The sequence below is a fragment of the Phlebotomus argentipes genome, unplaced genomic scaffold (genome assembly GCF_947086385.1).
Source record: "Phlebotomus argentipes unplaced genomic scaffold, Phlebotomus argentipes genome assembly contig_2, whole genome shotgun sequence".
Classification (NCBI taxonomy): Eukaryota; Metazoa; Arthropoda; class Insecta; order Diptera; family Psychodidae; genus Phlebotomus; species Phlebotomus argentipes.
Window position 1 is genome coordinate 7,979,579 of NW_026776162.1, and position 16,234 is coordinate 7,995,812.

General features: G+C 42.5%; 1 protein-coding gene across 1 annotated transcript; it reads left to right on the plus strand.

Moving 5' to 3' along the window:
- Positions 1-6,775: 6,775 nt before the first annotated feature.
- Positions 6,776-15,174, plus strand: LOC132264839 (ABC transporter G family member 23). The gene is made up of 5 exons (XM_059765167.1): positions 6,776-7,029; positions 9,416-9,651; positions 12,054-13,387; positions 13,445-13,631; positions 13,782-15,174. The coding sequence occupies exons 2-5, from the start codon at positions 9,428-9,430 to the stop codon at positions 14,347-14,349; spliced, it is 2,313 nt and encodes a 770-aa protein (XP_059621150.1). The 5' UTR covers positions 6,776-7,029; positions 9,416-9,427; the 3' UTR covers positions 14,350-15,174.
- Positions 15,175-16,234: the final 1,060 nt, after the last annotated feature.

Sequence of the window (16,234 nt, forward strand, 5' to 3'; positions counted from 1 at the left end):
TCAATTAATCAAATCAGTCATGAAGTCGTCAGGGCTTTAATCATGCCTCCCACCTTCTCAGGTGCACAGCGCCCATGGATTCGGCGACAATGCGATGCGATGGCGTGTTGTGTGTATAATGAAGAGACCCCTTTGGCTGTAATTATTAGATCGTAATTGCATTAATTAATAATCCAATAAAGCTTCCACCCTCGCTGTGTTTCCCACCATTTGTCTGCTCCTGAAGTTATCATAAATTATTGAGCGAATAAGCAGCAGCTTACGCTGGCGTGATGAATGCCTTCAATATTTATCATGTGCGCCGCTCGGGCGCATTATCGTCTTTCACCTGGATGTGCTTCTTTGAGAATTAAATGTTAATATTCTCGTTTGCCCCAAATCTTCGCCACATATTCTAATCCAGAACTAATCATTAAAGCACAATGAGGCCATTCAACTTTTATCACACTATCAATCCTCCTTGTCACGCTGAAGGACATGCTCAGAGAGCCTTCAATATCGCCATGGCTGATGTAGACATGATTCTGGCGATGAGACCAACTCAAGGGGAAGATTTTGCGGTCAGAAGTGGTGTACAGATCAGTAGAAGTATTTGGAAATATTTAATTTTTTCAATATTATGCGTTCAAAAGATACTTTAAAAAGAAATTACCGCGATATTTAGAGAAAAAGATTTTTTTACGTTTATTTTACCACTAAATAACCTCCAAAAATATTATTTTTTGCACCAAAACTGATATAATTTGCATTTACTGTTAAAAGAAGAATGAAATCTGATAAGGAAATCACAAGATTTCATTGTTAAACTGTGTTAATTATGCTAAGATTTATCATAACCTCTAAAATACTGTTTCATAATACAAAATTGTTTAATTTTAAGAGCTTTTTGATTTATTTTCTTCTCTAAAATAGCAAATAGCTCGTTGTCGATTTATAACAGGCTAATATTATGCCCAGATTAACTTTTTCAAGTATTATTTTTGATATTTCAAGACAATTTTTAGGTTATAGTTCAAAATACACCCAAAAGAGCGACAGAAAATTGAATAATATAAACTTATCCGCTGAAAACTTGAATTTTTTTCTTAAATGCTGTTTCTCTGCTTGTTTATCTGTAAGTTTTCTGCGCCTTTTTAGCTCAAAGATTTCTAAATTTGAGGTTATGATACTTTAGGCGGTTGAAAAAATATATAATGCTCTGAAAAATGTCAAGATAATTAGGCAAACGAAGTTTTAAACACTGTTGAAGTTCTGGAAATGTCTGTGAATCTTCACAGAAATTATGATGTACCTCGTTTAGCTGTATTATCTTCCCTTTGGACCGAAAATTGCTAATTAGAGCATGTTTCCTGTTTCAAGTCTTTAATTAGAACACTTTGGCAAAGCGCAGAAAAGATTTTTCACCGTGTTCAGCTGCTCAATAATGTGCGAAAGTTCAAAGCACGAGAACTTTTGCAATTCCTGTCAAATGAGCTTTTGCAGATTTCTCGTGAGGGTGAAATTGGCCAATAGTCGAGTGATTTAGCGTGAACGACTGACAAATGCAAACACACATCACTGAGATTATATCCACAAAGCACTTCCTCTTGACTTTGAACCGCTCAAAAACGTCAATAAGCACAGTTCGGGCTAAATGAAATGTTGCAGAAGCAATTCATAAACCGAAGTATGACACGAAAACCACCCACACGACTTAAAAAAAAATGGCAATAACTGCACTTGCGACTTCTAGTCTGGTTAATTGGTGATATTAATGGGGAAACATGAAAGTTAATGGATCGTTTGTGCACTTTTTGCCACGCGACCCGACCAAGTCAACGCTTTTTTCCGTGGCGTACTTTATTGAGTGATGAAATGGCGCTTTTTGCCTCTTCGCCCGGCAATTTGCTGTGTTATCCAGCGAAATTATCTCCGGCAAGAAGCACAGGGCGAGATGATTAATCAAGGAGTATCGGGGAAAATTAATGTGCCGAGCTACTCCCCGTTTATTTGCCAGTAAATTCACCCATCCGTGGATTTTGTGCTTTATGCGGCACTCCAGCAAGCTCTCCAGGCGCTTTCCATTCCAACGGACGCCTCGGGGGTTGTGCGGAAAATCCTCCAGTCGCTGTGAGTGCATGTTTACCTCTGTGCTGCAGATTGCACGTTGAACTCTGGGAGAACATTTGGTTTTATCAGCATCTCGGCAGACTTACAATTATTGAGCATGCGAAGGTCAAAATTGCCGAGAACACAATCGATTTCTGTCCATTTCTCAGATGCACTGCGAGATTGTCTGAGTGTGATAAAGATTGCTTGGGTTTGCGATATACGATTTTTGCCGTCTCACGTGGAAGAAAAAAAGCTCCATCAACACCTCGAGCACCGTTGGAAAGCTCATCGCAGCATCCCTTCTTCTCTCTCTCTCTCTCTGTCTTTCTTTCTCAGGATATCAAAGTGTGGGGATTTAAAGGAAGACTCACGTAGAATCAGCGAAGCGTGTAAATTGAGTGAAGTTGAAGTTGGTCGTAAAAAAGTTCCTGTGTCAAGGATTGTTCATATAAATGGTGTGATTAAAGGATTACATTCCCGAAAAGGAGACACAGTGTCGTTTTGGGGTTAGAGTGGAACATCAGTTGTGTGCGAGAGAGCAAAAAAAGCCCTCTTTTCGTCTCCATTTTCTCATCAACTTTCCCCACCCCCTCAAACCACCCCCACAGCCAAGCGACCTACTCCGTAATGAAAGTGAAGGAGTGTGAAGTCTTGTTGCCAGCGCAATATTCAACCGACGACCTCATGTCGCTACGAGGGCAGAAAAAAAAGGACGAAGGGTGATTTCTTGTGCTCAGCTCATCCTCTATTAGAAGATAATCACTGGAAGGGCTCTCTAAAATGTCATGTTTTTCCCCGCTATAAACCCCACAACGTCTAAGAAGTTTGATTTCTGACTCAAGCATCCTTTTATAAGCGTGAAACATTTTTTTAACGACTCTGTGCGCCATGAAAAGTGGCTTCAACTCCACCCAAAGTTTCCCCATGTTTCTTCTCTCTCTCACTCATCACACTCTGGCAATGGTGGAAAAACAGCAATTCTGACTTGTTTCCATTCATATATGAGAAAAAAGGGGGGAAATAAAAAGTTAATCTCATCGTAAAGTAAGATTGATGCCATAAAAGCTGAGTTATATTGTATGATTTCTTTTTATTTCAATGTTCCCTCTTATTTATGATGAAATCTTTTGCACCATAATTTAAATTACACTCTGCATATATCAAACACGAACCTCTTTCCGCCTCTCAACCAGGGAATTGATAGGCTATTGTGTGGCTGAAGCATGAATTGTGTAGTTTAAATAAATTAATTGTGCACTTTTATGCTAATGGTATAATTGAGAGTTTTTTATCGATAATCATGGCAAAATGCACATGAAATTCAATCTGAATATTCCTTTGAGTGGATCAAAGGACGCCTTCCTCGATATATGTATCCAATTTATCATAGCTGCAGAGAGTAGATAAACTTCCCAGCTTTGAGGGCGGCTCTTGGCATATTCTCCAAGACAAAGTATCACTCGCTACCTACGCCATGTATCATCTTAGAGCGAATTCATATAAAGCGGAAGTTGTCGCATTAAAATGAAGATCAATACGGAATGCTGAGGGCTGTACTTCCCCTGCTTAAGCCATTATGTTTATTTTGTGTGAAGCTTCGAGAGCTTTGAAGTACTTTGAAAGTTCATGTTGGAACTTTATTAAATTGCTCACTCGCTTTTCGCACACACACACACGCTTCCTGTGTGAGTAATTACAGCAAAGAGAGTGGCTTCGCCGCCCCCATTTCGGCAGCTACCCAGGGAAAGCGATCGTTAGAAAATATTATTGTTTTCACAGACAACATCCAGGCGAAATTGAAATATGTCAGCATCGCCGAAGCGTGACAATCACTCAACTATTGTCGCAAAGCGCGCGTAAAACGCCACACCGCGAGTCAATTGAAAATCACAGTGAATTCCAGTCATGCAAATGCCCAGAATTCACGGCTTGACATCCTACAATTAAATGCCACGCGTGATTTGTGAATTAAGCTTTTTATTGCAGGCAATTGCATGGCTTTATTTAATTCGGAAGCTGATAATTTAATCGAGGGCGCACGGAGAATGTGCCTATAAAGTAAATTTCGGCTGTAATTATCGTCGTTGGTCCTGTGAGATACGAGTTGGTTTGGTGCACCGCAAATGAATTTCCACTGCTCTCTCTCTCTCTCAAATCGATTTGTCGGTACAGCCGAAAGCTACATAATCAGGCCAGGAAAAGCGCTTATGTTCCCAGTGAGACAGGCAAAAGGAAACATTCAAATCACACTCAACGCAGATGGAAACTTTTTGGTTTCTTAATTATATTTACAATTAATTTATATTAATAGCAACAAGGGGCAGAGATTGTGGCCTGAAGTGGTGTACAGACTTTGTGGAAGTGTTTGGAATTGAAAGTGATAAAATATTTAGAATAATGCATTGCAAAAACTTCTGTTTCGACAAATTGAGGAATTTCCTAACTAATTTCGGTTAAAAAATCAATTTCATTGCATTTTTTAAGGTTATGTGATTGATTTAGAACAGATTTTGGTGATTAAATACCCCTCAAAATCATCAAAATTGTATTTAAGTTGCAAATATTTCTCTTTTTCTTGGCAGAATTGAGCAGTTTTGAACGAAAAAACTTCATATTTATTTAGAAAAAGCTTAAATGTCAATTGTAACCTGAAAAATGCTTCTTTGTTCAGTTATTTCTGCGGTGTGAGCTTTAAAATGGCAAATTTAACCTCATTATCTGGTAGAAACAATTAGAGATTCACTATTTTTACTGATTTCCTGGCTTGAAAAACTTAAAATTCGTCCAAGAACTTTTTTCAAGCCGATTTCATAACCTCACAATTTGGTTAGAATTTTTCAAAGCATTTTCTGATGGAAAATTGTGAGGTTATGAATGTGATAAGTCAGAACTGAGTCTGAGAAACAGTTGAAGGAATGGAAAAAGCGATTAAAGACGTTCAGAAGTGTCAGGAAGTGGTGTACAGATTTGAGTCATTTTGTCTCCCCTTTGAATTACAAGAAAACCTTTGAATAAAAGCGTTGAAATGGAATTGATTTGAAATCTGTCAGTGTCTCACCGCTAACAAACGTTAATTCATGCGGTCAGGTTTAACTGGGAATTTATTTTTTCTACATACATATTTTCTTGATCGATGAACAATTAACTCTTCATTGAATCATAATTAATATTCCAACTATATGATTGCTCACTCAACACGCACGTCATGTCGTAGAGTTAATTTATTGCTCACATTTTTACAGTGAATCCGTGCAAGATATAATATTCTTTGAAATATCCATGATTTGGCACTTTATTAAATATTATTCCGGCTTGTGTCACTTGCAAATGATGGGAAATTGCACTGCATTGTCGGAGTGGATCAACAGTTTGTATGCGAAAAACTATTAAAAGTTAATTGCTGCTGCATTGACTGGAGTTTATAATTTGAATTTCATTTAAAACACGCGTTCCACACAATCCACAGCGAGTCTGAGCGCCTCTCTTCCACATTGATTTGAATACATTGCGGCGAAGGCGGGCCAATTTGGCGCAAAACACCCGCCGTGCCGCGGAGTTTTTCCATGCAATCGTGTCGCTTAATGTCAATAATTAATTTATTTTTAGCCCAGACTCTTTAATGGCCGCTGCCCAATTAATAACCAAACGCGAGGTTGTTAGTGGAGATGTGTGTAATTGTCCGATTTAATTGTCATTAATGATTTACGAGGCTTAATTACTGGTTGATAGTGAAATTCTACACTCTCGGCGCGCAACAATGGCGAGCGCTGACCATCACCTCTTCGCGATTGGAGGCGGAAAGATTGTCGTGCATCTTCAGAAAACAATGGCTCGCCTCACGTGGTGATTTATCGAGGTTCGTCGCCTGGAGTCTTTCGTATCGCTGGATCTTCACGTGGCGCGCGGGCTTCGAGTCCAACTTTCTTGGGTGAATGCGTAAAAGGCGAACTATCACGCGGCCTTGCCTCAGAAATATCAACTCTCTGCGGTGTGAGTAATCTTTCATTGAGGAAAACTGGCTTTCCCGCCTCTCGCTCACCTGCTCAGGGCCTCGCCGCGCGTCTCTGTGTTGTGCGATGTCAAGTTCACCACACGCGCGCGCGCGCAGCGCGTTCTGGACAACCTCAAGTGAACTCTTTCGCGAAATAAAGAAGTGTTCTTCAGAATCCGCTGGAATCTCGCGTTGTCTTTAAGTGTCTCTCCCACTTGAAAAAAAAATTGTTTGTGTGCAAAAGCAGAACAGCGAGAGAAATGATGTTGCATTTTTCAGGCTCTTCTTGTTGAGTGACTTTCGGGTGATTTATGAACTGGAATTTAACGTCATAGGTTTTCTCTGCTGAATTCGTATGAATTTGCTGAATTTGTTAAAATTACTTAAAGTCAAGAGCGCGAAATTGACACGCTAAATAACCAAAGAGATTGGTGATTCAGAGGCTAAAAACGCGATTGGTTTAGAGGTTTCCGTATCAGTTGCAAATTAGTTTGTCACAATCTGAGAAAAGTCCAAAGTTGCACAAGACAAGAGCGACTGATTATCTTGTAGTTTTCAACAGACACACCGGATTTGCATTCGCTCAAGCCATGGCGAAGCTTCTTCTCAGTATTTCCTAAGCCGCAGTGTTGCAACAATCAACGTATGATCATTGGCAGCAACAGACGGTGCGTCACTATTTCCTCCACCACACTTCGCAGCGCGATTTGCGTTCACGATCACCTGAGTATTGGTGTATTGGTTCGAGCTGTCTTCCACCTCGGCTGCGGATTGCAAAGTCAGTCTCAGAAGTGCCTCAAGTGGATTCGGGCGACAAAGACGCCCGCAAGAGTGGAAATAAAAGAGTCAAGAGAAGTGCTGCTATTTGTGAGTGAAGATCCAGAGCTTTCGTGCAATTTCCCAGAGAAAAATCCCTTCCGCGTGCGCGATCAAGAAACTCTTTTGAGGTGATTGTGTGACATATTTTTTTTTGCCAGTAAGAATGAGGAAATTGATTCTTTGTTTGTTTTGTGAACTCAATTGCTCAATCGGGTGGTTTTGTAGTGGGGGAAAAATGACACAAAATATGCCAGGCAATCAATTTAAATTGGACTTCTTCACAACACTTTGAAAACACCTTTGAACACCTTTGAAGCCAGAGTGTGTGAGTTGGGCAATTTTCGCCTCTTTTCCCGCTGGCGAAAGAGACCAAATTAATGATTGCAAAATCACCAAGATTTCGTCGTGGTCTTTGCTTTGCCTCTTTTTGCCTCCGCCACAAAACTGTTGAGATATGTTGTAATTTTCTCGTCATTGAACTTTAAGGCTCACACACACGCACAGCGCCAAATTGCGTTACACATCGTATCGCAGCGTGTCTTCAAAATCCGCAGAATGTCCATTTTATAATGCTTACATCATCATCTCTATCGTGTCCACTCATTAACGAGCTCCGTCTGCGAGACAAGTTGAAAACAAAGAGATTATTTCTGGGTCTAAAAGTCCGCAATTATCAATTCCTTATCCAGGAGAAGCATCTTGTTTTGCTCGAAAACGACGAATTCTTCAATGGCGCGATTCGTGAGATGTGCGGAAAAAAAATCACGCGTGTGTGTTTTCCTTTACAATGAGTGTGCAATAAAAACGAATATCGCGGACTTGTTTGTGCAAGAAGTGACCGAAAAGCTTGCGTGAGTTGGGGATTTTGTTTCCCCTTCTCAAGAATGCGCGGGGAGTTAATTGAGAAACCCGCCAAGCAACTGGATCAATATTTGTCCTGGGAGTCATGGGGAAAAAATTCATCAACTCACCTTCCGCGCGCGCGGTGATTTATGCTGAAAGCTCCGCTGCCGCAATTCAAGCCCTTGCGTCATGAAGTGTGTGAGTCAAAGCTCACGGGGAAGCTTTGAGAAGATCACTCAGCATTTGAATAGTGATGAGTGTAATTTACTGGCTAAATACACTTATTCTAATCAGGCCTGAAGGGCGCGCGCACGCAATGACTTTGCAAACCACGGAGATTTTTCCACTGAGAGTGCAAAGCAATTTCCGATGACATTGTGAACTTTCTCACCTCAAAGGCTGTGAAGAAATTAAGCGTGAAGTAGCCCGAAGGCCGAGCAATTGAATGTCATAAGCGATTTGTGGTCCTGCAAAGGGTCATCCTGACCCGATAGGTCAGTTTTCAGTGGGTCAAATCTATTGCCAAAGCCACAATTATCCAATCACTCAAACACACATGCCAATATTTCACAAGCTGCGCTGCGATGTGTGAAATGTTGTGAGTAAATGTATGTAAATAGTGCACAAAATGTTATTTTTTTCCTCACATCTCACATGTAATAATGTGATCTTGAGCCACTGAGTGAGAGCGAGTGTAGAAATGGCGATTTAATGTCCCGCAGATGTCATTGAATCGATGATCGGCTTATGCAATCGCGTGAATTTATATCTCGCGATGAATTGCCAAATTATCTTATATGGGCAAATTGCACAGCAATTCCCCATTAATTCATGGACAATGAGAATTTTTCCTCCCACGATTGTTTATCGGCATTAGATGAGAGTCTCTGTAGAGTCGCATGTTCGGGCAGGTGATTGGGATCGATTGCGCAGCGATTTCTGTGTCGCCTAATGACCAAGGGAGAGTTAATATGGTCTGAAGTGGTGTACAGCTCAATGGGAGTATTTGGAAGCGCTTGAATATCCAAATATGATGCGTTCTTTGTATTTTTCTAGGTTATGTTGTGAATTTAAGACAAATTTTACCACTAAATAACGTTTAAAATCATTCATTCTTGCGCCTAAGTTCGTATTTTTTGCATTTTCTGACGCAATACTAATAAAATCTGTTGAAAATCAAAAGCTTTCAATTCAAAACTGTGTTAATTATGCTAAAATTGATCATAACCTCACAAATACTGTTTCAATGTACGAAAATGTCTATTTTGAGAGCTGTTTGATTCATTTTCTACTCTAAAATCGCAAATTTCCGCTCATTGGTTTTTTTTCACAGATTCTTTTAGATTATTGCAATTGAAAATTAAATAACTTAAAAAAAACTCCTCTGGAAACTTCAAATATGTTTAAATTACTGTTTTTCTGCAAATTTTAGGGCAATAGAGGTAAAAATTACGGTTTTTCTCAAGAAAAGAGTCTTAAATTTGAGGTTCTGATATTTTAGACGAGTGGAAAAATCTCTGAATGCATATTTTAAGCACTGCTGTTGCTCTGGAAGTGTCTGTGACTCTTCACAGAAATTGTGGTGTACAGATTTCAGCCATATTATCCTCCCTTGGCTAATGAAGCGACTTGTGACGCGATTTGTGATGGCAAATGTTTGCTGTTTTGCAGCTCTCGCGCGAGATGATGGACGCCGAGGCTGAGGGCATCCCGCCGGCCGGCGGGAGCAGGCAGGAGGACGACGGCTGGGCGGCCAGGCGGCGCCAGTTCATGTCGCAGCCGTCCACAGTGGCCACGCGGCGCCTGCAGGCCGTGTGCGTGCGGCGCGCGTGCAAGAATTACGGCCCCAAGAAGAACCCCAACGTGATATTGGACTCACTCAACATGACAGTGCCCAAGGGAACCATGTGAGTAGCCCCAAAGTGACTGGAATGCCATCAGTTAATATATACAAATTGGGGAAACGAGGAAAATAAAATTGCAGCGACTGGAAAAAAACAACGTTAAATTAATTGTACAAATTAAATGCGAAATTGACAATTTTTATTACACAATTTCAACTGGACGCTATAATTAAAACAGCATTTCATCTATTTATTGTTTTTGCCAATTACACGCACTTTCAGAAACAATAAAAATTGTGTTGCAAAAATATTTGATCTGAAATAATCACACTTGGGGAAATATTCAATATTGGCTTTGGACATTATCAAGTTTTATTGTCAAGCCTCCAATATTCTATTAACACTTCAACTACAAGGAATTATCACAATATTAAATTGGGTAGAGAAGACAAGTGGGAAGTCTTTTCGCGTGTTTCTTTTGCAAGCACAAAAATCGGATGGTTTATTAACAAATTTATGCGACAACTAAAATAACTCAGCCTATTTTGTCGAATGTGCAAATTCAATTTATCAACAACAATAACATCACTGAGTCCCTGACAATTTAGCAAAAATTTCTGCACACTTAATTGCAATTTTATTATGACAATTTATGGCTCTTTGGACACTTTGAGAGCCCCTTCAAGGGCGACGATTGAATCTTTGCCCATGAAGTGTCCGTCGATTTGCATCTCGCGGGTGGGAAAAATGTGGGTGATGGGAAAATTGCCTCACTTCGCATTTCCGCAGTCAGACATTCTCAGGTTCTTTTCGTGGTGTGACGGACAAATTGGGAAATATTGCCATTATGCGGCAGCCCAGACAATTGTGTGTAGTCGGAACTGAAGTTGCTGAAGTAAGAAGTTAAGACTTGGAAGGTTTTGTGAATTACACTTCACGCTTTCATTCTCCTCCGCCTTCAAACGTGACGTGCGTGTGTGAATTTTTGTGCAGAAGCTCACATAATGCACAAGAGAGTGATTCTCCGTTTCCGCGGTTGTGATAATGGACACTTTGTGGGTGGAATGCGCGTCAATATTTGTGGATTGGCTGACGCATTAGCATTAGAATCTCAAGTGCGCTCACCAGTCAATTGCCAGTCATGTCCGTGTGCCTTTCCAATAAGCACGGAGACACACATGAAATGAGGCTTAGCGAGAATCTCTGCGTCTTTATGACACACGAACAATGCCACATTCTCCGTGCAATTTGGAATTTCCCCGCTTTGCCTGCACATAATCGTTGAAATTGGTAATTGCCGATGCGCTGGCATTATTACAAAATGCTCACGAAGCGTCAACAGAGACCTTCAAGGTTGCATTTATTATTGGAAAAAAATTTTCCGACCGTACTTTTCCCCATTGTCATCTCAACTCACTGTCTTCGTTGCGTCTTTCAGCGGTAGAAAATGTATTTTAATATGTACATCATTTACATATGAAAAGATTATGTGGAAACAAGGGAGATAATGTAGTCAAAAGTGGTGTACAACTCAGCGTGAGTGTTGAAAAACTTACAATATTCATTTCCACTGACAAATCATCCAGATTCTATGGATTTCCTTTGATTTTTGCGTAAAAGCAATCAAAATAATCCTTTTTCTAGGTTATGTAACGAATCAATGGCAGATTTATAGTAAATAATTCGCATTTTAGCTCATCAATTCTTTTGCTCAAGTTCAATTAAGCATTTGCATGCGATAATCAATGCTTTTCTGAATATTTGATGCCAAGAAACACTGCAAATCCCACTAAGGTGGAACATAACCTCAAAAAGATTCATTTGGACTTGGAAATTGTTGATTTTCTAAACTTATCTGGACGATTTAACTCTGAATCAACATTCCTATGTTCATTGACAAATCATAACAGATAATTTTGTGATCTAGAAAGCTTTCAAACTGAATTTTTAGTGATTTCTTTGCAATATTTTTAGGTTATGATCGAAAAAACGCCCAGAAAAACCAGTTTTTAGTCGATTTTTGCAGAAATATCGAATGAAAAGGTTAAATTTGTGTGAAAACACCCTAAAAATTTCAAGTACTGAAAGTGTTACGAAGTTGTGCACATTTTTAAGGTATATTATCTTCCCCTTGTCTGGAAATATTGAAAAATGTCTATCGAAAATAGACAAAGACTTCGTTTGACAAAAGTTAATGTGTTCTGTGTGTCGGTTTCGCTCTTGAAAATCCAGCAAAATGGCATTTTCTGAGTGCTTTAAGTAAGAAATGTACAAAAAGTGCTGATTTACATTAAAGTTGGCAAAAACAACCATTTGTTCACTTTCGTCTTAATCGGATAAGAAGTCTGCTGGAAGATGTGGGCAGACGAAATATGATCCAATGCAAATCAGAATATTCATCAGAGCGCCAAAAACGTTAATTACGTGTAATTAATTATTAATAATGTTAACAATCTCTTCTGCAGTTACGGCCTGCTGGGCGCCTCCGGCTGTGGGAAGACGACTCTCTTGTCCTGCCTCGTGGGGCGGCGGCGCCTGAACTCGGGCGAGCTGTGGGTGGTGGGCGGCCATCCGGGCTCACGCGGGTCGGGCGTGCCGGGGCCGCGCGTGGCGTACATGCCGCAGGAATTGGCTCTCTACGGTGAATTCACGCTGCGCGAGACGTTCACGTTCTTCGGCTGGGTGAACGGGATGACGACGAAGGCCATCGACGAGCGGATGGACTTCCTGATCAAGCTGCTGCAGCTGCCGCACCACTCCAGCTTCGTGAAGAACCTGAGCGGCGGCCAGCAGAGGCGCACCAGCCTGGCGGCCACGCTGCTGCACGACCCGGAGCTGCTGATCCTGGACGAGCCCACGGTGGGCGTGGATCCGCTGATACGGCAGAACATCTGGGACCATCTGGTGGAGATCACGCGCATGGGACAAAAGACTGTGATCATTACGACGCACTACATCGAGGAGACGCGCCAGGCGCACCTCATCGGCCTGATGCGCGGCGGCAAGCTGCTGGCCGAGGAGTCGCCGGACAATCTGCTGCAGCAGTACAATTGCCAGTCGCTGGAGGACGTGTTCCTCAAGCTCGCCGTGATGCAGAACATGGGCAAGCGGCGGCGCTCCTCCATCGCGCAGGAGGTCGTGCAGCAGATCCCACTGCCCGCCATCACCAATCCCGCCCTGGACATCTCGGACGAGGACAAGTGCGAGATCTCCGGCGAGTTCGGCGACAACATCTCCATGTCGTCGCGCGGCCGGGACGTGGTGACGCCGGATCCCATCAGCATGCGCGTGCCAGAGGTCGAGATCCCGCCGCACTCCTTCCTGGACAACTTCAAGTTCTTCAAGGCGCACCACATGAAGACGCTGATGTGGAAGAACTTCCTGTGGATGTGGCGCAACGTGGGCATCATGGCGTTCATCATCGGCCTGCCACTCGTGCAGATCATCCTCTTCTGCTATGCCATCGGCAAGGACCCGCGCGACCTCATGCTTGCCATCTCCAACAAGGAGCTCTCCGCCCACAACATCGAGTCGCTGGACTGCCCCATCATCTCCGGCTGCAACGACTCGCTGCTCAGCTGTCGCTACATCAAGTACCTCAACGACCGCCGCTTCATCGTCAAGATCTACGGCTCCGACTCCGAGGCCGAGGACTCCGTGCGCCGCGGCAAGGCGTGGGGCGCGCTCAGCTTCCCGTCCAACTTCTCCGAGTCGCTGGTGGAGCGCATGTCGGACGGCCGCTACGCCCCGGACGAGATCCTCGACGCCTCCACGGTGTCCGTCACCATGGACATGTCAAGTGAGTCGCATCTGGCGCCAGCCGGAAAGGCGGAATAATGAGCGTTTCTCCTTGCAGACCAGCAAATCGGCCATATGATCTACCGTGACATTCAGTATGCATTTTTCGACTTCATCCAGGACGTCCTCAAGTCATGCGACCTGAATCCCAGCCTCGGACTCGTGCCCATTAACTTCCACCAGCCCGTGTTCGGCACAAAGGATCCCGATTTCACCGACTTTGCCGCACCTGGAGTCATTCTAACGTAATATCTCTCTGCCCCATTGTTATTCACAGCGTCCGAGGGGTTCGTCATTGTGGAGAATTCCGCGCTATTCTCCATCCGACGAACCCCGCGCGGAAGCTCGAGCGAAACACCCTTGCTGATGCGACATTTGCCCTCTTTGCTCCGCAGAATCATATTTTTCCTGTCGGTGGCACTCACGTCGGGCGCTATGCTGATAGAGCGCAACGAGGGCATGCTGGAGCGCTACTTGGTGTCCGGCATCACCGGCGTGGAAATCCTCTTCTCCCACGTGTCGACGCAGTTCATCATCATGGCCGGCCAGACGCTGCTCGTCATCCTGTTCGCCTTCACGCTCTTCGACCTCACGCTGAACGGCCAGGTGGGCCTCGTGATCCTCCTGGTCATCCTCAATGGCCTGTGCGGCATGTGCTTCGGCTTCGTGGTGTCGTGCGCGTGCGACACGGAGCGCACGGCCACGTACATGGCGCTGGGCAGCTTCCTGCCCATCGTCATGCTGTGCGGCATCATCTGGCCCATCGAGGGCATGACCACGGGCCTCAAGCAGGTGGCCTACCTGCTCCCGCTCACCTATCCCACGGAGTCGCTGCGCCACATCCTGCAGAAGGGCTGGGGAATGGACGAGATGACAGTCTATCTGGGCTTCATCACGGTGCTGGTGTGGATCTTCGTCTTCCTCACCTTCAGCATCCTCCTGCTGAAGTTCAAGAAGGGCTGATCATCCTCGCGAATAGCCACTAAAGTGTCTTTTGTAAACTTGCAGCCCCAACTTTGAGGACTCTTGCCTCAACTCCGACTCGTGTGTGTGTGATTGCGTGCGTGTGTGTGTTTTGCAGCATCAGCGGAATTGGACAATTTGTGCTTAATTTATGGATGAACTATGAGAATTTATGTGGGCGAGGTGAAAGGTCGAATGTGGGCGATTAAGGAGACATTCAACTGGTGATGTTTGCACCATTTGTCATGCAACTTCTTCAATTATATATAATGTTTTAAGGACAACTACTGTAACTTAGCTAGACTATAAACATTTTCGTATATTGTTTCTCTCAGTAGAAAAAAAAAACCACTTTGTTTCATTTTTCAAACCTTTCTTCAAAAGAATCCCACACAGTGAGTCTCTCTCTGGGTGGCACACAAAAGCTCCGGCATTTCCCTTGTGGCGTCCCTAAAACACTCATAATTGGCATAATTAGACGTGGAATCTAATTAATACCGAGCACACAAGAGCATGTGTGTAATTAGTGTAATTGGAATTGCGTTTTCAAGTGGGTGAAGAGGTCGAGCGCATACCAAATAGCGCCGCGATACGCGCGCAAAAAGGTGCCCCAAACACACACACACAGAAATGCGCGCCATGTCTGCAAGTGATACTAATTAAGTGGAAAAATGCCCGGTGCAGACATTTTCCCGGAAGATGTTTCCATTGTGGACTGGACAAGGGCCCGCGCGCTGAGGAAATGCCGTGTCCCATGTTTCGAACTTTTTTCTTTTTTCTACCAGCAAATTCAATTAGCACGAAGCCATTCGCGTGCAGATACAAAACAGGAGATATGAATTAGCGCTCGCCGGAGTTCATGAATGATTTCCCGTGGTTTTTCAGCGCGCACGTGTGATCGCAACTTTTACCGTCGCACATATAAAATGTTGGGGGCATAAAATACAGTGTGAATGTCAACAGTCGCCTCGCGGGGGTGCTTTGGCACCCCCCGAAGCTCGCGACAGTTTGCGTGCATTGGAAAAGTCACTCTTCACCCCAGCACAGTGTCAGAAACTGAATAAATCCTTCACACGTGACGTGAGCTTTTCCCTCTTTTGCGGCGCTGAGGAAAAATGAAGGATTTCACCCGCAGGCATAAATTCATCACTGGATTTGCGGAAACAAATCTAATGAGAACCGTGAGAAAGTGCAAATGATAATTTTCATATCGACGGATGTCTCGAAACGTTTACGTCTTATGAATTTTTAAAAAGCTTTTTATTTGTTCTTCCTGTACAAAAATTTTGAGATTTGTATCTTATGAGAAAATAGCAAAAAAAATCCTTTTCATCTAAAAAAGCACAAATGGAAAAAAATTGTCATGTTTTGCGAATGAAAAGTCGATTTTTCATTGTTTACGCTGAACAATTTTTCCCCCAGGAAAAATGTCTCAAAAATTGCAGTGAAACGCATAAAACACCTTTTCAGAACATAATTATAGATGTTCAGAATTATTCTAAAATGTTTTTCAAGACTTTAAATGAATATTTCTCATATCTTTTAAATTTTTTCACTTGAAAACATTAAGGAAAAAGTTCAAGTAAAGTATGAAAAGTTGGTTTTTAGAGCTTGTTTGGATAAAATCGATTCGAAGACTAATAAAAAGACACTTTGAAAAATAAAACTTTTCAGATTTTCCATTAATTTCACCATATTTTAGTCAAAAATTACAAAAAATACTGATAAAATAAACTAAGATATTTAAAAAATAAAGAATACTTTGCAATATTTACACTTTAACGGACGATTTGAAGGCTTTTTAAGATAAATTTGGCAAATTTTGCAGCAATATTGAAGCGAAATCTTGAAAATGCTCTGCTGAGAAATTACATTTTTGGCTTTT